This window comes from Artemia franciscana, chromosome 21, assembly GCF_032884065.1.
Source record: "Artemia franciscana chromosome 21, ASM3288406v1, whole genome shotgun sequence".
Classification (NCBI taxonomy): domain Eukaryota; kingdom Metazoa; phylum Arthropoda; class Branchiopoda; order Anostraca; family Artemiidae; genus Artemia; species Artemia franciscana.
In genome coordinates, this window is record NC_088883.1 from 24,235,282 (window position 1) to 24,262,851 (window position 27,570).

The window sequence follows — 27,570 nt, forward strand, 5'->3', positions numbered from 1 at the left end:
AGCTATTATTACAGAAGCAGACATAGTAGAGGCCCAAACATGTTCGTTGGGTGTCAAACCAACAAAATGGTGAATTATAAGAAAATTATTGGAAAAATCTTAAATAGTCAGGCACCCCCCTCCCTGTCTATGTTACATATCTAGGCAGCTTACTGAAGTCTCCTTTTATGTATATCAGTTCTAAAGCCAAAACAGGAGAAGATCCTAGCAATATACATTAAAAAAAGCCACTCCCTCTGTTCACTTCTAATTATAACACTAACGATCAAAAGGTGTCATATCTCAAAATGTTCTCTCTGGTACTTTTTTTTTATTATTATTTTTTTCTTTAATTTAAAGTGGGAATCCCCAATGTATTAACAATACCAACAAGTTTATATTTATAAACGGAGGCAGATAGGGGAATCCCCGTTAATTTGTTGACTGTTTCATTGCAAAATTTGCTCAAACTTTAAAGAATTGGAAGATTGATATCCCTTATCTTCAATGAGACAAAAGAAATCAAATAAGCATATTAAATGGCGCTAAGTTTTGTGGCAGGTGAAACTTTTAGTTTTTTTAGCATTAAATGTTTAGAAAGAGAATAAAAGTATATAAATTTAGACACAGGGTTCTCCACTTCCTGTCATCTGGTATACATCTCGGAATGTCACGTATGCCGCACAGTTCCACCACGCTTGACCCAGTCCCCAAATGGCTTGGCAAAGTCCCCGAAACGCTGGCCAAGCGCCGCCTGGAGTACATGATTTCTGAATGGGCAAACCCTCAGAATTTCCTAATTCATTTCCAATTCTACTATTACTACTACTACTAACAACTCACTGCAGCACCAAGCCACCTAAGGCCAATAGAGCTACACAAGCTCCTCCTCCAATCCAATCCGTTCAAAGCCTTTCCGCCCAATTCGGGGACAAACCGCTTTTGTCTGGCCCTAGACGGTTCGCCCACAAGGACTATCTTCGGAAATCTGTCATCCTTCATCCACAGAGCATGTCCTGGCCATTTTATTCTTTCTCTAATTACAGCTTACTATTTGAGTACCGTCAATCGGGTACCCAAAACAGTCCGTATGCAATTTCTCTGGAAGATATCTAGCAACTCCTCTTCCGTTTTATAACACCCGCGCTTCAGAACCATACTTGACCACTGTCATCACCCCCTTTGAAATCTCAAGATGTTGATTTTGTTCCAAGTATTCCTTATAAAACCCTTCATCACCTTTTTTGGTTATGTATATTCATTATCCCTCCCCCGTCGCCGTTATTAAATCCTGGCAGGCTTGCCTAATTTGAGTCCTCAGATCCTTCGTGTGGGTGGAATTACAGGGTATTTTCCCACAAATATGAAAATAATATGAAGATGTGTAATTTTTTGGAGTGCTTTGAGGCGTATACTTTAATTCCAATGAAGCTTTACAATAGAAGGAAAGCAAAAGTTGGTAGAGGGAAGCGACCAAACTACAAGCCATAGTAAATAGTTTTTTGTGTACCTCAAATTAGTTTCTGATATATTTGTAGTCGTCAATCTACGTGAGCTTTCATATATACGTTCGGCAGAGCTAATAACAAATAAAGACGTAAAGAGTTAGTAAAAATTAAAGATGAAACAACAAATGAGGGACAATCCAGAATTTTCGTTCTGGGGGAGGGGGTATTTTTGTTCGATAGTGGTTTAGAAAAAAAAAAATTAAAAACAAGTGAATTTTTTTTATTCATTCATTAGGACAAAAATTTCGGATGGGGTGGGGGATCAAACTTGGTGCCATCCCTTTGGATATGGCCTTGAAGTAAAACATTTGGAAAGTCGACTACATTTGGGAAAAAATGTTAAAGTAAAGGAATGTTTTTTTATTAAATATTTTGGAATCTAAACTCTTAAATTTCAATTAGACGTAAACCATGACCTACATCACACCGCTTGAGAAACATCCCGACGATGCATCGAAGCCGTTATACCATATATCGTTCAAACCGTTAAGAAACAATTCAGACATGCAAAAACGGTACAAAAACAAGTTTGAACTCCCTCTATTCAATCTTGCCAACCCAAACTTAAACCACTGTCCTGTCACGATCTTTTTTTTATTGGATAGTCCCGACACTCAGCATCAATTGATAGAAAGCACCCCCTCCTCGACCCAACATTTCTCTTGGGTAATTTTCAACTTGTCATGGTTTTCAATAGGAAGATTTGTTCCCCCATTGAATATACTGTTTTTTTAATGTACAAGTGACCAACATCGAAGAAATGACTCGCCACGCAAGTTGGGTGTATACTGGGTGAGGGGTGCTTACTAGGTGAGGGAGACAAATAAGTAACACATAGAAGGTGGTCTGACCCTACTTGTACGACCACTTAGGTCGGACAACAGTGGCGTCTCACAAATATATTGAGGGGGGGCTAAATGTACTTTTTAGAACATAGGAAGGGGGCAATTTCTATTATTTTTTATTTGTCCATGAAAATACCGATGGAAGGTATTTTTCAATAAAAATACCAAATAGGTTTTGTTATTTTTTGGAATTTGGGAGGGACAAAAAAATGGGGGTATTTCAAACCCTGCCTTTCCCTATTGGTACGGATGTCAGAGAAGTCTAAATTGCCAGCCAGCAAAATATTACGGAAAGTATGAAGAAGCTGGTGAACCGTTGCAACATGTGTCTCAATTCGAACGAGGAGTATGTTGAACTCCTCCATCTTAAAGCTATATGAATGCAGCTTTGAGATCAATATCATGAAAATGAACCCTTCGCATCTTTCAAATCCTACAACGTAATTTACTTTCGACACACTCCTCATATCAGGGCTTTAGTAAGGTTTTCCCCCTTAGCAAGGTTTGTCTGTACCCCCCCCCCCACCTTTGCGGGGAGGGGAGGGGTAAAAACAAACTTTGAAAACATCAAAAATATGTGTATATGCATTGTGACGTTTTTACGAGTGAGACAAAAACTAGACCTCCGTTGCCTGTGCAACGGGAAGTGTTGCAGCAACTGTGCCCTGTTCCTTAGGGCACAGTTGCGGAGCAACACGTGCAACTGTGCCCTACGGGACACAGTTGCTATTTCCGGGAAATCTGAAAGAGATACGGAAATAACGTCTTATAGTTTTCTGCTTAACTTTTGATGGTCTAAGCTAGGAAAATATAAAACAAACCAAATTCACCAAAAAATTTAAATTGCCCCGACGGCATGACAAAACTTCCAAATAGAAAAACCCAAAGAAGGAATTTTATTTCGGAGAAACTATTGTAACCTCCAGTTGTTAGGAGATCGAGACCTGTCGAACCGCGTTGGAAAAAAAATTCTAGCTGGTCCAGAACAGAAGTTACCTCTAGAACGTCGAAACTTCTGAAATTATTTCTTAGAGAACGAAGCAACTTGGTATATAGAACACTTCACTTGTTCTTGCATACTTTTCATAGCACTACTCGATAAAAATATAAGAAACATCAAAATCGAAAATTTGAAAAAATTCCAAAAAAAATCGGAACGAGATGGACTTTTCCGGAATTATTTCCGGGAAATCTGTAAGAGCTACGAAATTTTGTGCTCCGGTTATCGAAGAGACAAATGAAAGTTCTACATGAGTTCGGCACAACTGTATTTCTAATAAGTTTATTTCCGAAGCTAGGGTCGTCTTAACTTGACGCCAAACATCGAACGCACAGTTTCTAAGAAAAAAACCGTTTTATTTTTTTTTATGGAAAACTGTTAGAAATTTTAGGAGCTTCTCTGGAACTTTTTTACTCTGTTTCACGTTTCCCTTCCCTCTGAAAAATCTCAAATTTTTAACTCTTACCACTTCGGAGCTACAGGTCGCTGATCACGGTGAAAAAAAACACAAAAAAACAAAACAAAAACTACGAAAGCAGTAGTGTTGCTCCGCAACACAATTACAGGGAGGGTGGTCAAAACCGCTAGCCTCTCCCCCTGGATACGTCCCTGCCTTTACTACCTGATATACTACCATTATTGGGGTAAAAAGCGTAGCTAAACTGGTTCGTTTTATAGGTTTGAGTTGTTCAGGGAAGAATTGGCCTTATTCACTCCAAAATGACATAAAACTACTATAAATAAAACCAGAATAATAATATGCATAAGTTGATCTTAAATTAAACCAGAATAAATTAAAGGTTTAGGAGAGCAGTGAAGGTTGCGACAAACAATGGACAAAATATCAATAAATAATTGTTAGAAAGGTATTTCGAAGTCGGTACTTCCACAGCTAATCTCTTGTTTGGTGAAACTTATTACATGCACAAACACAGGGAACGCGGCACCCAGGAATCTCATGGTTTCTCTAATAAATAATCAAGCAAGTTCTCATAAACAGTTTCTTCACTACTTTGCTGAGCTTGACCCCTCCCCTCAGAAACCCTCTAAACAAGACAAAAACTAAGCAAAACAGTTGTTGTTAGGCTAAGTGTTGTTTCATATCATATAGGATAAGCTTTCAAAAACAAAATAAGGTGTTTTAGCTATCCCAGTTACTGAATGATTTACTAAAGTGAACACTGAGTAGTCTACTTTTTTCTATAAGGAGACTAACAATATGCATACTACTATACAGTACATCTTATTGCTGAAAATACAGTATAGGTGATGATACATACATATGTTTTGGGACACTCATCGTTTAAATGCCACAGCGATTTGGAATTTTAAAATACAATAAACACAAAAAGTCATACTATGGGGTAACTATTTTGCCAATGAAAGGTTTTATTTGAAATTTCTTTTCGCAGCAAAATATTGCCAATGTCACTTGTGTTTTGAGATGCTTTTTAACACAAATTTTGTGAAAAGACTTTCCAAGCATTTGTAAGAACCCCCTCGCTTTCCCACATCCTCAAAAAACTGAAAATAGTGGTCAAGGCACTTATCGGGTTAATTGAGCAACTCCAATAAGCCCATCAATGACAGAACCATTTAACTGTACTACCTGTTTTGTTTTATGAATTCCTTCTTTTTGTGTTATTTTCCAACTGAAGTGTTCACTTTTCGTTTGAAATCAAACTAAAAAAATTGTTTCGTTTTCACTCAAAACCACGCAATCTGTGTAAAAATTTCATGTTTACAGAGATAATTGGAAAAGCAGACCACGTTGCTTTTCCATTTAGGAAAAATTAAGCGAGAAAAACGGTTTATATTAAAAAAAAAAGATTGGCAAAGAATATATTCGGATTTTTTTTATTAATTAATGCTTTATTTGTTTTTTTACTCTTTGACAATGCTTTATTTAAATTAACCCTTTTTCCTCGCTTAATTTTTCGTATATCTTTAAAGAGATTACTGAAAATAAAAATATATTTTTAGGGTAGCTTAAATTATTAAATAAAAAGATTAATCTGAAGAAAATATTAAATGATCTTCTTCAATTAAAATTTATCAAGGAGCATTATTGTCTCTTTTTGAAGTATTTATCTAATAGAGGTAAAGATTTTATAAGTTGAAAATTCCTAAAGATAATTTACAATCCGAAAACAAACAATATCAACAATATCAACGATCTCTACTCTTCAAAATTTATATCACAACAAAAACACTTAAATGAAACACTACATTTGATCAACATACTAAGATATGCATGCGACCCTTTTTCTTCATAAATAAATATATGTTATTTTAAATATAAATTTTGACTTAATTTAACATTGATTTATGACATCATTAAATATGATATCAGATACGTAGTCCGAGAGAGTGAAAAGCCAGGTCATTTTAAAATCATTATTCTTTTGGTATTCCTTTTTTTAGCCTCAAACAGCATTCCATCACTTGTAAAAAAAAGGAAGGAGACTGTTGCTAATGCCATGCTATTTTTCGAAACATTGAAATTAAAAAAAAACTAAAGCCCTGAATTTTTTTGGACATATCAATGAGTACACACTTAGAAACAAATCTTATAAATTTCTTCAAGGGCAAAATTAGATGCGTTATACATTCTACAAAGGAAGAAACTATATATTTTTAGGTTAAAGAGGGGTGTGCCCCCTTCTTCTGATAGGTGTATTTGAAATAAAGCATCTAGCTTTTAAGAATTGTTTCCTAAAAGTCAGGGTGGAGTCTCCCCAACTTCCAAACACACCTTCAAATCAGGGACACCAATTAAGGGGAGGCAAAATGATTAATACAAATGAAAAAAATTCCAATTAAATAAGCGTTTTCAAGATCTTTGGAGGAGGGGCAAAAAACAAGGAAGGATTTATCCCCTTCAATTGGCAGCCCTCCTTTCAAAGCAGTTTCACAAGTAGCAGATAACTTTTTCTGATTTTTTTTTCATACATCACATATGCCCATACGGATCCTACAGTCATATAGATCCCTGATCCCTGCCTTTAATCCCTCTTCCCCTGACAGACCTTTGCCCCTTTTTTGCAGTATACGCAGTGATAGGTTGTACAATAATTATGAAAGAACAAAAAAATAAAAATAAACACAAACTTACACCTGAAACGGATCTCCGGGCTGTGACGCATTCATCCTCTACTCCCGTCATGTAAATGCGTTTCTACGTAAATTCGCTTACAGTGCATCCTGAAATAGGTTGTTTCTAATTATAAGTCAGTTTCCACACAATTCCTTCATAAAGCTCAACAAAACACTAATCCAGCTTTATCCCAGTTGGTACCAGATTAAAGCACGTTGTGGGACAAACTCTTAAACTCCTAGGAATTTCTAATTCAGCAGAAGAGGTCTTGCGGACAGCCTATTTTAAACTTATCCGCTATTCAGCTCAGTTCTCCGTGTCTAGTTCTATTTCTTCATCAGATCGATGAAGAGCGAAATATCTAATGGAAGAAAAATTCGAGAAAAAGAGAAAACGAGAAGAAAGATTGACAGTATCTTGTAAGAATTAAGAGGTTCTAGATAATCCCGTCTAAGGTTTATGGAAAGTTGTGATTTAATGGCGAAAGGATGTCAATCCATGAAAATTGAAAAATGGGCTACACTAGCCGCTTTGTGAATTTTAAAACTAATTATTATGGAAAAAACGCCTAATATAGGAAGTGTCTATCCTTTTATATGTAAATAAGGAAGTGACGATGCGTTATTAAGCTGAAAGCTCTCAACACAAAGCCTAATTTGGTATGATAGATAAATAAAAGATAAAAATTTGGACTCTGGTGCCCAGGTTCCATGTAGTACCTGTACCATATAATCCTGTACCATATAATCATAATCCTGTACCATACTATACACAATCCTGTACCATATGCAGTACTGTTTAAATACTTGAAATATTCAAGATGTGCAAAAGGCATAGCCGCTAGTCCCTATAGTGTTTAACTGGGAACAACGGGCCAGTTTCATTCTTATGACAAGAATGAAATATATTTTTTTAAAGAGGTCCAGCAAAAAAACGAATATTTGGCACAGTGACTGTGAATCAGATTTCACTGGATAAATTTCATCATCTTACCAACAACTATACTAATAAAAAGATATCATGATACCTTTAACAGACCACCTAGGCTGGATCAGGTGCAGCTCAAATATATGAGAAATTAAGTGGCAAACACATGCTTCCGTAAAATGTACTCCCCTCTCTTCCCCACTCGAATAATCCCAGAGTATCGAGTAAATTTTCGGACAAAATCTGTTAACCACCATCAAGTTCTCTTGAGATTGAGCAGCCTCTTTGGGTAAATGTCCCAACAAAAGAATTTATGGACCCTCTATTGAGGTTTAACATGTTTCGGCTCCCAAAAAAGGACAACAAGAGAACCACCTCTGATTTTCTACTAAATGCTGTTCAAGTTTGACAACTCATTCTGGAGGATATCTTTATCACAATAATTGAGCCTCCATCCTCTGTTACCAGCTTAAGTGAGATCAGTGCCGTACCCCATAAAGCAGAAGTAGGGTATTAACTCTTTACTTTCAACCCAGTTTCATTATATGTGATAAACTATTCTGGTAGAGATTGTCTTGATGAGAGTCCAGGGACCTCTCCTTCCCCCAAAAAATAGGATCAGGTGCAAGCTCCCAAAAAGAAAGACAAGGACAACTGACTTGGTCTTGCTTTCCACCAAGTTAGGTTGAGATCCAGACGTCACTTATAGTAGGTATGATCTACTAGTAGATCATGAGACTACAAAAATTTAGAGTTCCCTCACTCTATAGAGGTTAGATAGCACCCAGACCTTAAAAAGGCCTTACCATCTCTAGTTAGCGAGCCATCTTTTACTTCTCATCTAGTTTGGTTGGGATATGACGTCCCTTCTCGTAGGTGCGCTGATGATAAGAGGTTAGGACCTCCCTCACTATCCTAAAGTTGGCACTCCAAGCTGAGGTAGAACTCAAAAGAATCCTTGTGAGCAACTATTGGTTACTAGAATCATTCTAATTAGACCCCATCTCAAGAAACTTCATACACAAAAAAAAAAAAAAACACTTCATAGACAAAAAAAAACATACTAAATTCATAGTTGTCTTCAGACTGTCAACAAGCCCAGATTTGGCGTTTTTGAAAACATCCATCTCCTGCAGCTTCTATAAAAAAAAAACTCCAAGCAGAGGTAGAACTCGAAAGAATCCTTTTGAACAACTATTGATTACTAGAATTATTCTAATTGGACCCCATATCAAGAAACTTCATAGACAAAAATAAACTTACTAAAATCATAGGTGTCTTCAGACTGTCAACAAGATCAGCTATGGTGTTTTTGAAAACATCCAACTACTGCAGTTTCTATTAAAAAAAAAAAATAAACTCCAAGCAGAGGTAGAACACAAAAGAATCCTTTTGAGCTACTATTGGTTACTAGAATCATTCTAATTAGACCCCATCTCAAGAAACTTCATAGACAAAAAAAAAAACACTTCATAGACAAAAAAAAACATACTAAATTCATAGTTGTCTTCAGACTGTCAACAAGCCCAGATTTGGCGTTTTTGAAAACATCCATCTCCTGCAGCTTCTATAAAAAAAAAACTCCAAGCAGAGGTAGAACTCGAAAGAATCCTTTTGAACAACTATTGATTACTAGAATTATTCTAATTGGACCCCATATAAAGAAACTTCATAGACAAAAAAAAAACATACTAAAATCATAGGTGTCTTCAGACTGTCAACGAGACCAGCTATGGTGTTTTTGAAAACATCCAACTCTTGCAGTTTCTATTTAAAAAAAAACTCCAAGCAGAGGTAGAACTCAAAAGAATCCTTGTGAGCAACTATTGGTTACTAGAATCATTCTAATTAGACCCCATCTCAAGAAACTTCATAGACAAAAAAAAAACATACTAAATTCGTAGTTGTCTTCAGACTGTCAACAAGCCCAGATTTGACGTTTTTGAAAACATCCATCACCTGCAGCTTCCATTAAAAAAAAAAAAAAAAAAAACTCCAAGCAGAGGTAGAACTCGAAAGAATCCTTTTGAACAACTATTGATTACTAGAATTATTCTAATTGGACCCCATATAAAGAAACTTCATAGACAAAAAAAAAACATACTAAAATCATAGGTGTCTTCAGACTGTCAACGAGACCAGCTATGGTGTTTTTGAAAACATCCAACTCTTGCAGTTTCTATTTAAAAAAAAACTCCAAGCAGAGGTAGAACTCAAAAGAATCCTTGTGAGCAACTATTGGTTACTAGAATCATTCTAATTAGATCCCATCTCAAGAAACTTCATAGACAAAAAAAAAAAAAACATACTAAATTCGTAGTTGTCTTCAGACTGTCAACAAGCCCAGATTTGACGTTTTTGAAAACATCCATCACCTGCAGCTTCCATAAAAAAAAAAAAAAAAAAAAAAAAAAAAAAAAAAAAAAAAAAAAAAAAAAAAAAAAAAAAAAAAAAAAAACTCCAAGCAGAGGTAGAACTCAAAAGAATCCTTGTGAACAACCATTGATTACTAGAATTACTCATTAGACCCCATCTCAAGAAACTTCATAGACAAAAAAAAACACATACTAAATTCATAGTTGTCTTATGACTATCAACAACCCCTGATATGGCGTTTTTGAAAACATCCATCTCCTGCAGCATCTATCAAAAAAAAACTCCAAGCAGAGAAAGAACTCAAAAAATCCTTGTGAGCAACTATTGATTACTAGAATCATCCTTATGAGACCCCATCTCAAGAAACTTCAGAAAAAAAGTTCAGAGACAAAAAAAAATACTACAATCAGTTGTCATCAGACTGTCAACGAGTCCAGATATGGCGTTTTCAACAACGAAAAATCCAAGCATATGCCAAGCTCACAAGAATCCTGGTAAGCAAAATTAATAACTGGAATCTATCTGTTGAGACCACATCTCAAGAGACAAAAAAATTAAGACAAAATTAAGAAGATTTTGTAAAATTGCAAATTAATTTTATACATATATATATATATATATATATATATATATATATATATATATATATATATATATATATATATATATATATATATATATATATATAGAATGAATGTTCTTTATTGTCCATCTATAAGCAAAAAAAAGAAAACGATGGGGCACAAAAAAAAAAAGGAAACCAAAACAGGGGTTGCCCCCTCCTTGACACCTTGCTCTTCATGCTAAAGTTCTTTAGTACTTCAAAAAACTTCTTATTCTAATTCACTGGCTTTTTTTATTTCAGCAGTCATTCTTACAAAATTTGGACAAGCAGTCAAACTTTAGCATAAAGAGCAAGGTATTGAGGAGAGGGGCATCCCCTTCATATACTAAATGGTGAATGGTGAAATAAAAATGAATGGTGGTGAAACATAATGAATGGTGAAATGGTGAAATAAAAACGTTGTTCCTTACTTTCAGTTAACTTTTGTTTATTTGATTTCTGATTGTTTTCCAAATAATGCTGGTAAATCTGGCTTCCTCCTCCATGAAAAATCCCCTCCCTTTATGATACAATCCTCTGTAGAAAGTTGCGCCCATGAAAAAGACCTCCCCCCCCCCTAAAATTCCCTCTGGACAATCCTGTCCTAACTGAAAACTCCAGCAAAAAAAAATTTCAGATAATTCCACCTTTGTAGGTGTCCTGGAAATATTTGGCAAGGAAGTCTTTGCCACTTGCTTGGATTGGAATCCCATATCCAACAATGTTGAGTTTGCATTGCTGCTTGTCTTGCTTGCTTCTGACTGTGTAGCGTATATGTTTGTCTAGTGCATCTGGGGTGGGCCCAGTCACTTGTTCAGTGATTGCTGATTCAACAATTGCTTTTACCTTGCTAACATTTCATTCTGTGGCAACCTCCTCATGAATCTCTTTGAGGCCCTTGTTGACAGCTGACATTACGCAAGCAATGTCCTCATGTGCTTCTGTTTTGAAAGATTCAATAGCTTTGGTTAGGGTGTCGGTGTTGTGCACAGGTTTGTTTAAGATGCACAAGGGGCAGCTCCATTCACAGTTAATGGTGCAATTCATTTTCCCTAGTAAGACATACTGTTCATCACTTAATCCAAGGCACTTGATACAGAACCAGCTGGGGCAATTGTCACAATTGGTAGATTGTGAATTCTTGTCCAGGCTTTTTGTACAGCCTGGGCACTTGCCCTGTCCTTTTACAGGGCTCTCATGTTGTCTCTTTTTTGGTGGTTTTGACTGGTGGGCTTCTCTTACACATGGCAACACTGGCACTTTCAACATAGCAGCAGCACCTTTTTTACCACATTCAACATCCAACAATAACAAAGAAGCAAAACCTGTCAACAGTGATGTTTATTCCCAAGGGAATAGATGACAGGAGAGAACAATGACGTCTCTTAGGGTGGTTGTCTAGATTTAGGAAATTGTTCATGGGTGAGGGTTGTATTGTTATGTAAATTCGGTTTTCACAGTAATTTCTTTTCCGGTGATGTATGTCCAAAAAAATGCCTAGGTTCTTTGTTATTCTATTTTTATTATAACTATTTTCACTTTGCATACACCATTTTTTACATCACTATCATCACTGTGAAAATGATAGAGAATTACAAGGAGGTCATTGTGGCAATCTCAAAAACTAAGCCCAAGAAGTTCTGCAAATATGTCTCTGCATGTAAGCCTAGTAGGCACATGGTTAGTGAACTGATTTGTAACAGAATATAATCAAATGACCATAAAAAGTCACTGATCCTTGAATCACCAGTTTACATCAGTTTTCACACCTGGAGACACTGCCCCCTCCCAATTCAGCACACTATATATTTAATACTCAAGTGTCTTCAACAACAGTAGATAAGGCTGAGTTTGAATCTTGGCTTAAATAGCTTAATCCCACTAAGTCTGTTGGGCCAGATGGCATTTATCCATGATTCTTGAAGGAAACTCATGCCCAATTAGCACTGCAGCTCTCAAAGCTCTTCCAAAAGTCTATTGTTGCCAAAGTCATACTATTGGACTAGAAAGTTGCACATATTTTGCCAAAAAATAAAGGAGGTGACAGGATCAAAGCTCCCAATTATTGGCCAATCAGTATTACCTCTGCTGTTGGGAAAAACCTTGAATGCATTGTAAGTGCTGCTGATCTCAAATTGGCCATAAATAACTTTCTATCAAAAAACCAGCACAGATTCCAACCAGGTAGATCAGTTGAAACAAATCTGATTATACTCATATAATTACATAACTGAGCTCCTTCACCAAAGTCTCCCAGTTGATATTGTTGTGCTAGACTTAGCTAAAGCCTTCAATATAGTCTGTCATCAAAGGCTCTAGTTGGGACTAAAGGCAATGGGTACTGAATAAGGTGTGGTAGACTAGATCCTATCTTCCTTGAAGGGAAGAAAGCTGTGGGTAAGTCTTTGGTGAAGGTGGTATGGCTTTCTATCCAGAAATAGCAGAGGTTTTAAGTGATGTGCCTCTAGGAAATTATTTTGGGCCCTACACTTTTCAATATCTACATTAATGACACTCCAAAAAACATGACTAATAAATTTGACATATATGCAGATGACTTGAAACTTATTGGTCCTGTTGACACACAGCTGGGTGTAGCTGCATCAATGATGTTAGACCTAGATTGCTTTAGCAAATGGGCCAATATATGGAGACTAGAGTTTAACATTGAAAAGTGCAAGGTTCTATATTTTGGAAGAAATAACCACAATGGCAATGTTCAATATTATCAAATTCCAGTGAAAGACAACCAATTTCTGAGAGTATGTCAGATAAATATTTGGGGGTTGTTGTGGATGAAGACCTCAAATTCTACTGCCACACCTGAGCTGCAGTAGCAAGGGCTAACCAGATTCTTGGTATCATCAAGCATACAATTACTAGTAGATCCCCAGCAATAGTGACTAAATTCTATAAAAGCCTGGTGAGACCTAGATTCAATTATAGAATATGCATCCCCATGCCAATTTATAAAACAGACCAGATGGTTCTTGAATCTGTTCAGAGCCAGGCAACTAAATAAATGAAGGGTCTCAAGGATAAAGAGTATGGATGTCAACTGCAGAGCCTGAAGCAACCAACTCTGAAATACTATCAACACAGAGGCAATATGATAATGACCTATACATTGCTCCAGTCTGACAACAAAGATATGTTTGAACCAGCCCAGTCATCAAGTACCAGAGGTCATTCAGCAAAGCTGTTCTGCAAGTGTGCCAAGGCAAGAAAATGTGTGCCATACCTCCTGTAACAGTACACAACCCAATGTCCCCTGTATTCATTACTCAAGAAGATGTATTTAAAATACTAAGAAGTTTAAACTCCAACAAAGCTGCTGGACCTGATAATCTCCACCCTTGGCTTTTGATAGAATCTGCTGCTCACATTTCCCTCCCCCTTTCCAGAATATTCAACATGTCCCTGGCCAAAAATTCGGTACCAAATGATTGGAGAACAGCAAATATTATACCAATTTTTAAGAAAGGTGACAAGGATAACCCCGGAAATTATCGATCAATAAGCCTAACCTCAGCCATTTGCAAGATCATGGAAGGTATCATTAACCATGCTCTTATAAATTATTTAGAACAAAATACACTTATTAGCAATAGATAACATGGATTTCGCAGGGGCAGGTCAATCGACACCAACTTTATTCAGTCATATGATCATGCAACTAAAATTTTGGATATGGGTAAACTGGTAGACATTATCTTACTCAACCAAGCCAAAGTTGAACACTCATACCTGTTGCTGAAGCTTAAAGCTTATCAGGTGCATGAGGATGTGATTGATTGGATTGGAGCATTCCTAACTGGTAGATCTCAACATGTCATGATCTACACTGATAATGGTGATCCAGTTTTCTCCTCCACTTCCCCGGTTATAAGCGGCATCCCACAGGGAACCATCCTTGGGCCAATATTGTTCAGCATATATATTAATGACTGTACAACTTATCTATGCAACCTTTTAACATTATATGATGACAACTGTAAGCTCATTGGGCCTGCTGAAACTGAAGAAGAAAGAGCCTGCATTCAGCTGGACCTTGACAGGCTATCCTCCTGGTCATCAACTTGGGCCCTACAATTCAATGCAACGAAATACAAGGTACTGCACTTAGGGCACAATAACCCCCACCATCCCTACCATATAGGGTGTGATCAGTTGGAAACAGTTGCCGAGAAAAGAGACTTAGGCGTCATTGTGGACAAAGATTAAAATTCCACAGCCACACTCAGGCTCAGGTTGCAAAAGCTAATCAAGCTCTCGGACTCATTAAGTGCTCTTTTGTAACCAGAAAGTCATGTGTGGTTATAAAACTTTATAAGTCCCTTGTCTGTCCCCACCTTTAGTTTGGCTTGATTTTGGCCTTTCCCCAAAATATAATGGACACAAGAGCCCTTGAAAGTGTCCAAAGGAGAGCAACCAAACTGGTCCATGGCTTAAATAATGTCCCTTACCAGGATCACCTAGGATCTCTGAGACTTCCAACCCTCACCTATCAAAGATATAGAGGAGATGTGATCATGGCACACAAAATTTTCAAATCTGGTCACCTGAACCAGATCTTCACCCCCTCCCTGGCTAACAATTCAAGAGGTCACAGTCTTAAGCTTCACCTGCCTGGATGTCGGAGAAGGGAACAACATGGTTTCTTTTCCATTCGGGTGGTCCCCCTCTGGAATAGCCTATCCAAGTCTACCATCCAAGCTGAGACTCCCCACTCCTTCTAGGCTGGAGTCAACAGGGACTGGGAGAGGGCTGAGTGGAGGCTGGACTGGGAAGCTAAGCCAACATAATTACATCACTCACCACCAGCAAGAACTACAGGAGGATCTACCACCTTATCTCACTGGCAAATGCGATATAAAGTTTAAGGATAACAACTGATAGCTTCGAATCTCAACAAGGACTGCACAACAAAACCATGGTTTACTCTATGAGATACAACAGATGTCATACAGCCCCACCATAACTAACTGACAAGGACTGGATTTGTCCAAATCACTAGCAAGTTTGATTTAAGCTAACTAAGTCTGCAGTTGATAGAGATGGGTACAGAAAGCTTTGGCTCATAGTATGGGATGAACCTGAGAAGTAGTCTTCAATATCATTAACTGGTGTCTATAGAACTTTGTCTTAATTGTTTGCAAAAGCAATTTAAAGTATACTAGGCAGAACTTTTAATGAAATTACCAGATCACCTCTACATCATTATGTACTAACAAGTATGTTAAATATAACTTGTTACCTAGATTTGGGTTTCTAACTCTATCCCTAATACTACATCTTAGATTGCAGGATTCTTGAAGTTTAATATACAGATTAAAAGGATTAGATTGTACATATCCAGTTTTAGGATAACAATACTAAACTTTAACTCAAAAACCTCACTTAAAGAGCAATCATGTTTTACATTTGAAACTAAACACAGGTTACTTTAATCAGCCTATAAGACATATTAATTGGGTAAAGCCCAAAGTTTTGACAGAGTACTTAATCTTGGACAAAATTTATTAACTAATTTTATATTTCTTAACCATAGATTATACAATTTAAGAAACTAATCTTAAACATAATACAGATAGTTTTTTAAAGGACTTGGCCTACTATTGAAACTACATAAAGTGTGTATCTATAATTAGGTTCTAAGACAATGCACTTAAAATATTTAGTAATCCACATTCCTAAAATATCCTAATAGCCCTAGTATATGCTATTTACAAGAACATTTTGACAATCCAATTGTAGAGAATACAGTCTATAAATTGTATGATAGAATTTCAGTAAGGGCCTACATGAGGGGCTATAGAGAAGGAAATATGCTAAGGTGACACATCCTACTTCATACAATGCAGAACAATTATAGCTAGCACATTTTGACTACAGCTCTACTGTATTTTACACCTCTCCCCCTTCCCACTATTGGGTAAATATATAGCCCAAACTATATATTTCAAATACACTTTGCCATGCCATGCAATAAAGAGGGGGACATTCTTCTTGTTTCAACCCATGTACCTGTAAACTGAATTAATTGGGACAAAATCACGAAATGGAGAAACCCATGAGAAATATATAAATTGGGCTATATATTTGTATTGGGCTGTATAATTGTTCTCTTGGTATGTTTCCTTTTTCATAGCCACTAATCTAGGCTTATACTAAACTTGTATGGTGATTTAACCGTTGGCAATTAACTGTCAGATTAAACTACTGGGTATGTTGTGATAGATAAATCCTAACTAAAAATGGAGTTGGCTACTATAAATTGAATTTTGAAAAAGCCAACAAAAAATACATTAAATTAAGGTAAGATGTCTTATAGTTTATGCATATAGTTTAATCCTTGGAAATAAGAAAAGGGTAGGCTGGAGTATAGCTAGGCATAGTAACAGTTTTAGGCCTCATAAACAAGCAGGGAGGGGGTATTTAGTAGTCTAGGAGTATAAACATATAAAATGAAAGGAATTGGATATCAGATGCCAGAAAACTGGGGGCAGCTGTCCCCCAGTTTTTACCCCCCCCCCCCCCAGGGGCAAAACTGGAACACTGAAAGAATATATGCATCAAAGTAGGATAATTGGTAGCCTATTTTCCAAAAAGAGGTCCTTCTAGGTAAGTCAATAAACTAATAATTGCAAGTTTTTGATCTGAAATAATTTTAATAACAGTCATATCATTGCAAAATTTAGATTTTCAGCTCTTCACTGGCATATACAGTTCTTCTCCTATTTGGTAACAAGAACAAGGGTTTGAGTTTTACATAGAAAAAAAAAACAGTATCCAATTGAGCAAAATTATGTAAAACTAAAACCCTCACACATTGTTAGCAAAGAAAAATTGAGAAGAATTGTACAGGCTATATTAATGAATAGCTAAAAATCTAAGCTATGTATCAATATGGTTGTTATTAAAACTATTTAAGATCAAACACTTAAAATTATTAGTTTATTTACTTACCTACAAGGAAATCTTTTTGGAAATACAAATTTTTGATGTACCCACCTTTTTGATGCATATATTTTTTCAGCAATTCAGTTTTATTCACATATTAAAAGAAAGCCAATTTTCTTCTGATTCTAAAAATGTAACTTTAATTGTTTAATAGCCTATCTATTATATAAATAACAATATTAAAACATATTTTTTCTTTTCAATTGCTTGTCAAAACAGGGAACAACATTTTTAATTTATGGTGACAAATCATAGGTGAAAATTTCACCAAGATGACAGGGTTCTTGTTACTACCCTTGCATTGCCACATGCTTTAGTAAAATAGGAGTGGTCGAAAACCCCACCTCTATGTTTCTGGAATGCCAAAGAAAAGTGGTTTTTCATAGAAAAGGTCTTTTACCCTAATTATGCTCTATTTGAAAATGTTTTTACCCTGTATTCATTGCTGAAAGTTTTGTAAAATTCTAGTTTAGTGACTTCTTGCTATCTTGGAAAGGGGTTAGGCTAGGAAAATGAAACTTTCAGGGATGGGTCTACAGGCTAAAGTATATCCCAGGAAGATATTTTAAAGTACCCACCTCTACTCCTTCACCCTCTAGAGGGCCCTGAAATTCATCTACATGACAGGTCTATAAAAATTAAAATTTTGACAAAACAGTATTTTACCTTAATTTTCAGTTACCAGTTGCTTTTTCTCTGCCTTTAGTTCTGAAAATGCAATTTCTGTTATTTGAGTAGAATTATGAGCCATATCAATGTTGTTTTTTTTTCAAAATTTAGGAAATGTATTTGCATATCTTTAAAACCTTATAAATTGGGAGTAAGCAAAGTTGTGAAGCTGAAAAAAAAATTTTTGTACTTTATTCAAGCAGAAGATCTATTTTCCAAGGCTTCACTTTTATAACACACACATTTTTAAAGGTCAGGACCCTCTAGAGGGAGAAGGAGTGGAGGTAGGTAATCCAAAACACCTTCCAGAGACACACTTTAGCTTGTAGACCCATCCCTGAAAGTTTCATTTTCCTAGAAATGAGTTAATCAACTAGAATTTTACCTTTCATTTTCCTAGCCTAACCCCTTTTTGAGATAGCCAAAAGTCATTAAAATATAATTTTAACTTGAAATAGGCTACTAACATCTTAAACTAAGAACACAGAATAAATAGCCTACTTGGAACATAACTTGGAAACATAATTGAACTTCTTTTTTATAATTAAAATATGCTATTCAATACTTTAGTGGAGGGAAAGGTACATAGCCTAGGCTAGAAAGAGCCTACTTTTGCCTAAGATGTCAAAAACTGTTTAGTCAGTCCTAATTATGACCATCTTTAGGAGACCATCGCAGGATATCCCCTTTAACAGCTTCTGCATGTAATATTCCCATTCTAGCCTATTTTGAATTCTGCAAGAATTACTGGATTTATTTTAGCCTAGGCTAGCCTTGCTAAAAATAGAAACATTTTAAAAAGAGTAACGTCAGACATTATTTATCAAACTACAATAATCTTTACCAGCTTCCGAATAATTAGATCATCAGCATATAAACCAAAAGATATGTCGAGAACACTCAGTTTACAAGCATAAAGATTTTAAAGCATAAATCAAAACAATGCAGCCATTACTTGAAATGAAAGCGATGAAATGTTCGATGTTGTCAAATGTAAAAAACACATTTTTTCCGTTGTTTAGAAACTAAGCCAAACTAAAAATTAGACATTGATCGAGATGCGCATTTCATTAGATTTTTTTAAAATAACATACATTTAATTTTTAAGGCGAAGGCAGTTAACAATCTGGACCATTGTGGATTTTTTGAAATTTTCGAAGTAACTACATAATCAACAAGAGGATTTTAAAATGCTTCTTGCAAAAATTTACATTGTAATCCTTATAATTTGGCCAATTAGCACCAAAAATCAGCATTGTAAAACAAACAAATATTGTTGTGAAACCGATGGAAAGGTTTAGACACTCTGGCAACCTAAGCGGAAGGCTTAGCGATTACATCCCATTGAAATATTTCCATCCCAAAGTTTGTCAAAACGAAAAATACTGTATGAGAAAAATACTTGCTTTTAATCGCACACTAGATGCGCAAACTGATTAATATCTAATTTTGTGGGATAAGCAATGGGCAGTAGTGGGGCAATCAAAACTTTTTTGAATAGCTTTTGCTGGAAATACATTACCGGTTTTGTAAGTCTTTCCTGCAGTTGTGATCTGTTCTGAATGAAACGATTTCCATTGCATTTAAGACATGAGTTATATTTTCCACAAAAGGTTGGAATTTCAGAATTTACCAGACAGATAGAGATTACTAGAATTACGCATCGTAGAGAAGAAAGAACGGAATAGAAGTAGCTACTAAGAACGACAAATTTGTAACTAGGCTTACTTCAAAAAATACAGCTGTCAACAGTGTAACTTGTCAGTTGGATCGGATCTGTGAAAACCTTGCAGCGGCTCACTAATAACAAACTCCTGTTTATTAGCAGCTAAGTGGAATACCACTTCTCGGCTCAAATTTACTGAAAAGACACATCTTGAACAAGCGTCTTTGTGAAAGTTTAGTGGTTGATTATGAGCGCATGCCTATTAGTGAGTTCAAGTTTCTACTGATGCAATGTTAAATTGCCAAAAATATGGTCTTGTCATAAAGCTGGGTAGAAATGCTCCCAGATACGCAAAATGTTCCTATAATCACACAAAAGCTAAAGACAATCTGGGTTTTCTGCCTTTTGAAATGTAGGCTGTGTGGCTTAGTTGACCACCTTTCATGTGTTTTTAAGTGTCAAGTCACACTGGCTTTACTTAACAAAAGACTGATTCTACGATTCAAATTTTTTCCTGGAACATTAATGATAATGTTTTAACGAAGCCACCTTTTCTAGAAGAATTTTCGTATAGTTTAGATATTATCTGCTTAGAAGAGCATTTTTTCTAGAAAGAAAACATTAATTTACTGGAGCTGAATGGCTAGAATGCTTTTTTTTGTTTCTCAAGCCCTAAGTAGCGACACCATTTTAGTAAGGGCTGATCCGATGTCTATAATTTATTCGTCCACGGAGGTTTTCGCTGCTTTAAAGATTAATTGCAAAAATATATCTTTCTACTTACCTACTGATTATAAAGATGAACATTCTGACAGGAAATTCGGTAAGGCATGTAGCTGACTTGCTAAATCTATAAAAAACTTCTATAAACCTGAGCAGACAAAGAAGATGTTAGTTTATTTCAGTTAGTCTTTGATGATATACTCGATAAGATTAAAGTGCCGTTTCAGTAACTTCAAGAAGTCCCTTCATAACCTAAGTCACATAGACTGAATATCTCTACAAGTGAGCTGATGTACGCAATGAATAATGATGAGACAAGAGTTGTTCTATACAAACAGATTTGCATCGGATCTTACGCTCCCAGTTTTTCCGAAAACACTAACTTAGTGGCTGATCGGCATCCTCTAGGTTTTGGTATTCCTTGTTGAAAGAATGTGAAAAGATTTGTATTGGTCCTTTTATTGAAGTCTTTTTGTATACTACATGTCATTTTCCCAAGTGTCTGTTTAAACATCGCGCCAACTTGGCTGATCAAGAGAGATTAGTCGTTTCGAATCCCGATTCGGTGTGGAAGCTGATAAAGATTGACATATCCTGTGACATTTCAGATGCTAAGCTTCCAAAGGAGGCTGTGGATCTTCTATTATAAATTTGAGTTTTCCCCATGAGATCAATGATTCTAAGTATAGCATGAATCAGAGCTCGATGCTTCATTTGAGCGTTTGGATCACTTTATTCGTTTCTTAATGTCAGTGTCAATGTCAATGTCAGTGTCAACATGATTAAGTTCAACTTCGTTCTTTTGATTTTCTTGCTGAAGAAAAGGACACGTTTGAGAATTGAAACACCTCAGAAAGAGCATTTTTTTTTTATAATCACAATGAAATTCAGTGCTGTTTTATAAATCGGCACTAAAAGCTTGAAATTTTTCAAGCTCGAATCACCACCGTTTTTTTTTTTTGCAATTCGGAATTGATTTGGCAAACCGGTGCCAAAAAAATGTACGTGTGTCCAGCCCTTAAGAACCACCCCTACAATACAGAAAGAAAAACATATATATTATCCCGGTGTCCCAGCACAAACAATTCAGGCCCTGCACTTGATTAAAATCCAAAAATTCAAAATAACTTTTTTTTGTTGCCGAGCAACAAAATGGTAATTTGGTTAAATTTATTAATGACTTAAAGCAAAGACAATTACCTGCAACTACGTTAGAGTTACTTCCGACTTTTTCGTCTTACGATGTTATTATCATGATAGCATAAAAAATCTGTTGGCTATAATTTTTATACTCATTATGAAGTAAGAATTGTTCCATCAACATATTTTTTCCTGGATAGGATAACCATTGAATATTTTCTACAATATACATCAATCAAACAGCCCCGAAAGAGATGAAATAAAATTCAAGAAACAAGATTAAAGCCAACGCAAATTCGGATACAATACAAAAATGCTCATATAATTTTACAAAACTCAAAAGCCAAACATCAATTAATTTCACTTAAACAAAAACTGGAAAGAGGCCATAAGGTATAAAGGGCAACAGTCTCAAATCACATCAAAGGCCGCAACCTATTTTTAAGCTCAACTGCTATGATAACATCGTCTTCACTAGATGTGTCATACAATTTTACAACAAGACAGCCTTCTCTGTCAGTCGATATTACCTCGCTGACCAAAGGACGATTGAGAACAAGTGTTTGAAAAACTCCACATTCCTTCGAGGTCCATGTTCCAAAGGACGGTACTACATCTGAAATAAAATCAAAACACTATAATTTTTAGCGAAATGTAAAACTATTAGGAAACGAGAAGCATCGATCTATTTTTCCACCATCCGTACTAATGAGCGGAATTACTAGGCATGATAACAAAGTACAACACGTTAAGTGTAGTGCGAAGAGATATGCAAATTCTTTCGCGCAATATTAATAGAAATCCAGATGTGATGGGCAAGTCTGGATCGTTCAGGGTCGTTAAAATTTTAGACAGATAAAGGGTAGTTGGGGGGAGGAGGTATTTTGGAAGGTTGGGTAGAGAGGATTTGAAAGTATATTTGGATTGGACGGGAAATGGATTTTTAATTGGAAAGAAAAGAAAGTATCAAGGAAGAAAAGGGGAGAAGGTAGAATCTATTGCTTGTCCTATGTGTGGATCTCAGGATGAAAGTTTGATACATTTTTTGTGTAAATGGGTCGAATTGAATGAATGGAGGCGAAAGATGTATGGCAAAGAAAAATTGAATGAGGTATGGATGGTAGATAGAATGAAATACGTATTGAAAAGATAGCAAGGTTTCATCAAGACAGCTGCACATCCTGATCGTTTTCTTTAAATAGTATTAATTTATTTTAGTTTAATTTGTTGTTTTGTTTTTTGTGTAAAATTCCTATGGCCCATTGGGTTTTTCTGGAATAAATTATTGTTATTATTATTGTTATTATTTTGTAAGCGTATTTAACAAGCGATTTTTTCCTTCTTCTGTATCCCTTGAGATTGTAAAAGTAGCATGCTTTAGCGCTCATTTTTGAGTGCTATACGATAGCTATTTAAATTAACGAAAATTAAGATGAATTTTTTCACCTTTATTGCCTGTTCTGAATAAAAATATATTCATGTTAAAGCTTCGTGATTTGAGCATTCATTAATAATGATCACTGTATTTATATGGCCTGAAAGCCAATTACGGCTATATTTTTGATACAAACTGAATGATCACATTTGCTGTAAGATAAAGCTAAATGGACATGCTAAACTAGATGAAGACATAGTAGACGTTTTTCAGATTAAACATTTAGGGAAAATTTCCAGCATTTTCATAGTATTAGAGATTGGAGGAGGGGGTTAGAGGAATACTGAGGTACCCCCTTTACGGTCTAAGTAAAAGAACGTAAATAAATGCAGCAAAACGATCAAAAATAGGGTTTTTAAGGGCAAACGAAAATACAGAAAAAGCAAAGCGAATATTTCAAAAGGACAAGCCCACCTCTCTTCTTCAACGTGAAAAAAAACAAAAAAACAAAGACAAGTCTTTCTTTAGGCATTTTCTTTAAATATTTTTTTATTCATTCTAAATAACTGCATTCCAAACAAAAGAAAACCCTGTTTTACCTAAAATGTTTTTATTTTTAAACAGAAGACATTATTAAAGAAAAGACATTAGACTTTCAAAGACTCAAAATTTCAACGGTGAATACCAGTCAAAATTTGCAATCCTGAGAACGGGGTTTCAGTAAAAAACGGACAGAAAAAAAAAACAAGAAGTATACCAGCCAAAGAAGAAGAGGCAGCGAAAAAAAACAGCCAAAGAAGAAGAGGCAGTAAGAAAAAACAACAAGAAGCATACCATCCAAAGAAGAAGAGACAGCAAAAAAAAAAAAAAAAGCCAAAGAAGAAGAGGCAGTAATAAAAAACAACAAGACGTATACCAGCCAAAGAAGAAAAGGCAGTAATAAAAACAACAAGAGGTATACCAGCCAAAGAAGAAAAGGCAGTAATAAAAACAACAAGAATTATACCAGCCAAAGAAGAAGAGGCAGCAAAAAAAAGAAAAAAGAAACAGAAGCAGTAATAAAAAAAACAAGAAGTATACGAGCCAAAAAAAGAAAAGGCAGTAAAAAAACAAACAAGAATTATACAATAAAAAGAAAAAAAAACAAAGAAGAAGAGGCAGTAATAAAACAGCAAATAGTATACCAGCCAAAGCAGAAGAGGCAGTAAAAAAAAACAAGAATTATACTAGCCAAATAAGAAAAGCCAGCAAAAAAAAAAAAAAAAAAAAAAAAAAAAAAAAAAAAAAAAAAAAAAAAAAAAACATGAAGTATACCTGCCAAAGAAGAAGAGACAGCAAAAGCTGGTCGTCCAAAAAACTGGGGAGTCAATGTTCTCAAACCGGATAGATGACCAATAATTGCGTCTCCATAGTCAATAAGAGTACCTTGAAAACTTGCACCAGGTTTTAGCTCTTCCAACAAAACCCTGATATAAAAAGAAAAACATTATAATAAAATATAATAGACTTGAAACAATCACAGAATGTTGACAAAACTGTAGCTAAAACACCATTCTCACAGTGGATTCATCAATGCTGAAATTCAACTAAGTACCAAGGACAGTGAAAAATACAGTTACAAGTTAACAGTGACAGTTAACAGTGACCAAGCACAATAGCAGTTAAATTATCAAGGACAATGGAACCGACAAGCTAGAAGTGGAAGTGACAGTTAACAATAACAAAAGAAAGTGACAGTTGAAGTACCAACGATTATGAAAATAAAATTTCCACTAGACGTACACAATTGAGGCCTCAGATTATGTCCAAGTCTTCAAATACACCCTATTCATCAAGTCACAAAATAGTTCGAAAATAAATTGTGTCATAAAAATGACACTATGTCACAAACATGCGGTAATGTCACAAAATATGTGACGATATGTCGCACATGTGACAAAATGTCAAAAATATGTCTCTATTTATGAAGAATTAAATCCGTAAAGTTGGGTGCTTTTTAATCAAAAGCAGGAACATTTTTTCAATCATTTTTTTTCAAAAATTTTTTAACGATTTTTTTTTCAAATTTTTTTTATTTTTTTTTTTTAATTTTTCAATCAACATTTTCAATCAAAATCAGGAAAAGCAGGTGTCATTTTTTAACGTTAAGGTCAACACATTGTAAAACTGTTAAAACTTTAACGCAATTTTAGACCGATAATTTCAGGCATGGAGAGGTTCTTCTAATCTGAATTAAACCAATCAAAGTGAAGTTAAATAATCCCACCTTTTAAATCCATTATTACTGTCGAAATTTTCATCCAATAATATCATAATGATATCAATTATTATGGTATGTATATTATATAGCAGCTATTATGATAATGGTTTAATCTTTTATTGTTACTTATTGCGAGTGATATTGGAAATATGGCAACAGTTTAGTTTGTTGCCGTTGTTTATTGCTAACGATATTGTACATTGAACATTGTGTCTGTTTGGGGGGGGGGGGCTTGTAAAAAGTAAACTTCTTTATATTCTAAATGAAATTTAGCCACAGTTTTGTGTCATAAAATTTTTTACAAATCAACTCTCTGTTTCTCTATGTAGCCACTCTGATCTTCTATTGCTGAACAGGTGGTTGATACGATTTCTTATTTGTGTGACTAAAAAAATAAGGCAATCTCTTATCACTATATATGGGAGTGAAACAACCGTGCACCAGACAATAAGCAAAATTATTTGTAATTCAAATATAAACTATGTTTATGTCTAAACATTCCATCTTGTAATAATATATCAAACAGTTCGTGGTAACGAACTGTAGTAAGGAGCGACCCGGCTCAATAGTAAACGAAACTCTAAAAAACGGAATTTCGATACTAAAAGATATATCAAAAGAATCGGATTTTTATGCTGATTTTAAATATATAAGTTTCATCAAATTTAGTCTTTGTCATCAAAAGTTACGAGCCTGAGAAAATTTGCCTTATTTTGGAAAATAGGGGGTAACACCCCCTAAAAGTCATAAGATCTTAACGAAAATTACACCATCGCATTCAGCGTATCAGAGAACCCTATAGAAAAAATTCCAAGGTCCAATCTACAAAAATGTGGAATTTCGTATTTTTTGCCAGAAGACAAATCACGGGTGCGTGTTTATTTGTTTTTTTTTTTTTCCCAGGGGTCATCGTATCGACCAAGTGGTCCTAGAGTGTTGCAAGAGGGCTCATTCTAACGGAAATGAAAAGTTCTAGTGCCCTTTTTAAGTGACCAAAAAAATTGGAGGGCACCTAGGCCCCCTCCCACGCTCATTTTTTCCCAAAGTCAACGGATCAAAATTTTGAGATAGCCATTTTATTCCGCATAGTCGAAAACCATAATAACTATGTCTTTGGGGATGACTTACCCCCCACAGTCCCTGGGGGAGGGGCTGCAAGTTACAAACTTTGACCAATGTTTACATACAGTAATGGCTACTGGGAAGTGTACCGACGTTATCAGGGGGATTTTTTTGGTTTGGGTGTGGGGTTCAGGGGAGGGGGCTATATGGAAGGATCTTTCCGAGGAGGAGTAGTTCATGGGGGAAGAGAAATTCAATGAAAAGGGCGCAGGACTTTCTAGCATTACTATAAAAAAAAACAATGAAAATTTAAACATGAAAAAGTTTTTTCAATTGAAAGTAAGGAGAAGCATTAAAACTTAAAACGAATAGAGATTATTACGCATATGAAGGGTTCTAAAAATACTTTAGCATAAAGAGCGAGGTATTTAGGAGGAGATAAATACTTCGCTCTTTATGCTAAAAATTCTTTAAATAATTTCAACTATTTATTCTACGGCCTTTCTGATTCAGGGGTCATTCTTAAAGAATTGGGATAAAACGTTACGTAAGTTACGTAAGTTATGTACGTTTGTTACGTAAGTTAATTCTTAAGTTACGTTTTTTTTTTACTAATAAAAACATTCGTTAAAAATTAAAAGATCTAGTTGCCTTTTTGAGTAACCGAAAAATTGGAGGGCAACTAGACCTCCTTCCCCACCCCTTATTTCTCAAAATCGTCTGATCAAAACTAAGAGAAAGCCATTTAGCCAAAAAAAGAATTAATATGCAAATTTCATTTTAGTAATTTACGTACGGAGAGCCAAAATCAGACATGCATTAATTCAAAAACTTTCAGAAATTAAATAAAAAATCAAAACAAGTTTTTTTAAATGAAAGTAAGGAGCGACATTAAAACTTAAAACGAACAGAAATTAATCCGTATATGAAAGGGGCTTTTCCTCCTCGACACCCCGCTCCTTGGGCTAAAATTTGATTCTTTCTCGCAACTCTACTTTTTAAAACAATAAAAAACTTTATCGTAAGGAGCAGGGTGTCGAGGAGGAAAAGCCCCTTTCATATACGGAGTAATTTCTGTTCGTTTTAAGTTTTAATGTCGCTCCTTACTTTCATTTAAAAAAACTTGTTTTTTTTTATTTAATATTTCTAATGAATGAATGAATGAAATTTTATTAACCCAATAAAAACACAATGGTGTCGAAATGGAGCATACAAGGGGGAAAAAGAGAGAAGGAAGCAAAAAACAACTTTAATAGGAAAAAATGAAAATTATAAAAAGGCAATAAATAAACTATTTGAAGTATCCAAATTCTATTCGAAGCGTAATCTACGCTCCACGACAACAGCATACAGATTGAAAACTCCATATACAGAAA

At 35.3% G+C, this 27,570-nt stretch overlaps 2 protein-coding genes across 2 annotated transcripts in view; both read right to left on the bottom strand.

The window, feature by feature from the left end:
• The window catches only part of LOC136040711 (catenin delta-2-like), a 154,962-nt gene extending 136,024 nt beyond the window's left edge, over window positions 1-18,938 (bottom strand). Inside the window, 3 exon segments of the mRNA XM_065725014.1 lie at window positions 1,490-1,558; window positions 6,448-6,536; window positions 18,813-18,938. Of these exon segments, the coding sequence (XP_065581086.1) occupies window positions 1,490-1,558; window positions 6,448-6,482 (104 nt within the window). The 5' untranslated portion in view covers window positions 6,483-6,536; window positions 18,813-18,938.
• A 2,860-nt stretch (window positions 18,939-21,798) lies between these two features.
• Window positions 21,799-27,570, bottom strand: part of LOC136040712 (tudor domain-containing protein 7-like) — a 69,363-nt gene continuing 63,591 nt past the window's right edge. Inside the window, exons 11-12 of the mRNA XM_065725015.1 lie at window positions 24,187-24,338; window positions 21,799-22,113 (exon numbers count right to left, since the gene is read on the bottom strand). Of these exons, the coding sequence (XP_065581087.1) occupies window positions 21,914-22,113; window positions 24,187-24,338 (352 nt within the window). The 3' untranslated portion in view covers window positions 21,799-21,913. The remainder of the gene's footprint in view (window positions 22,114-24,186; window positions 24,339-27,570) is intronic.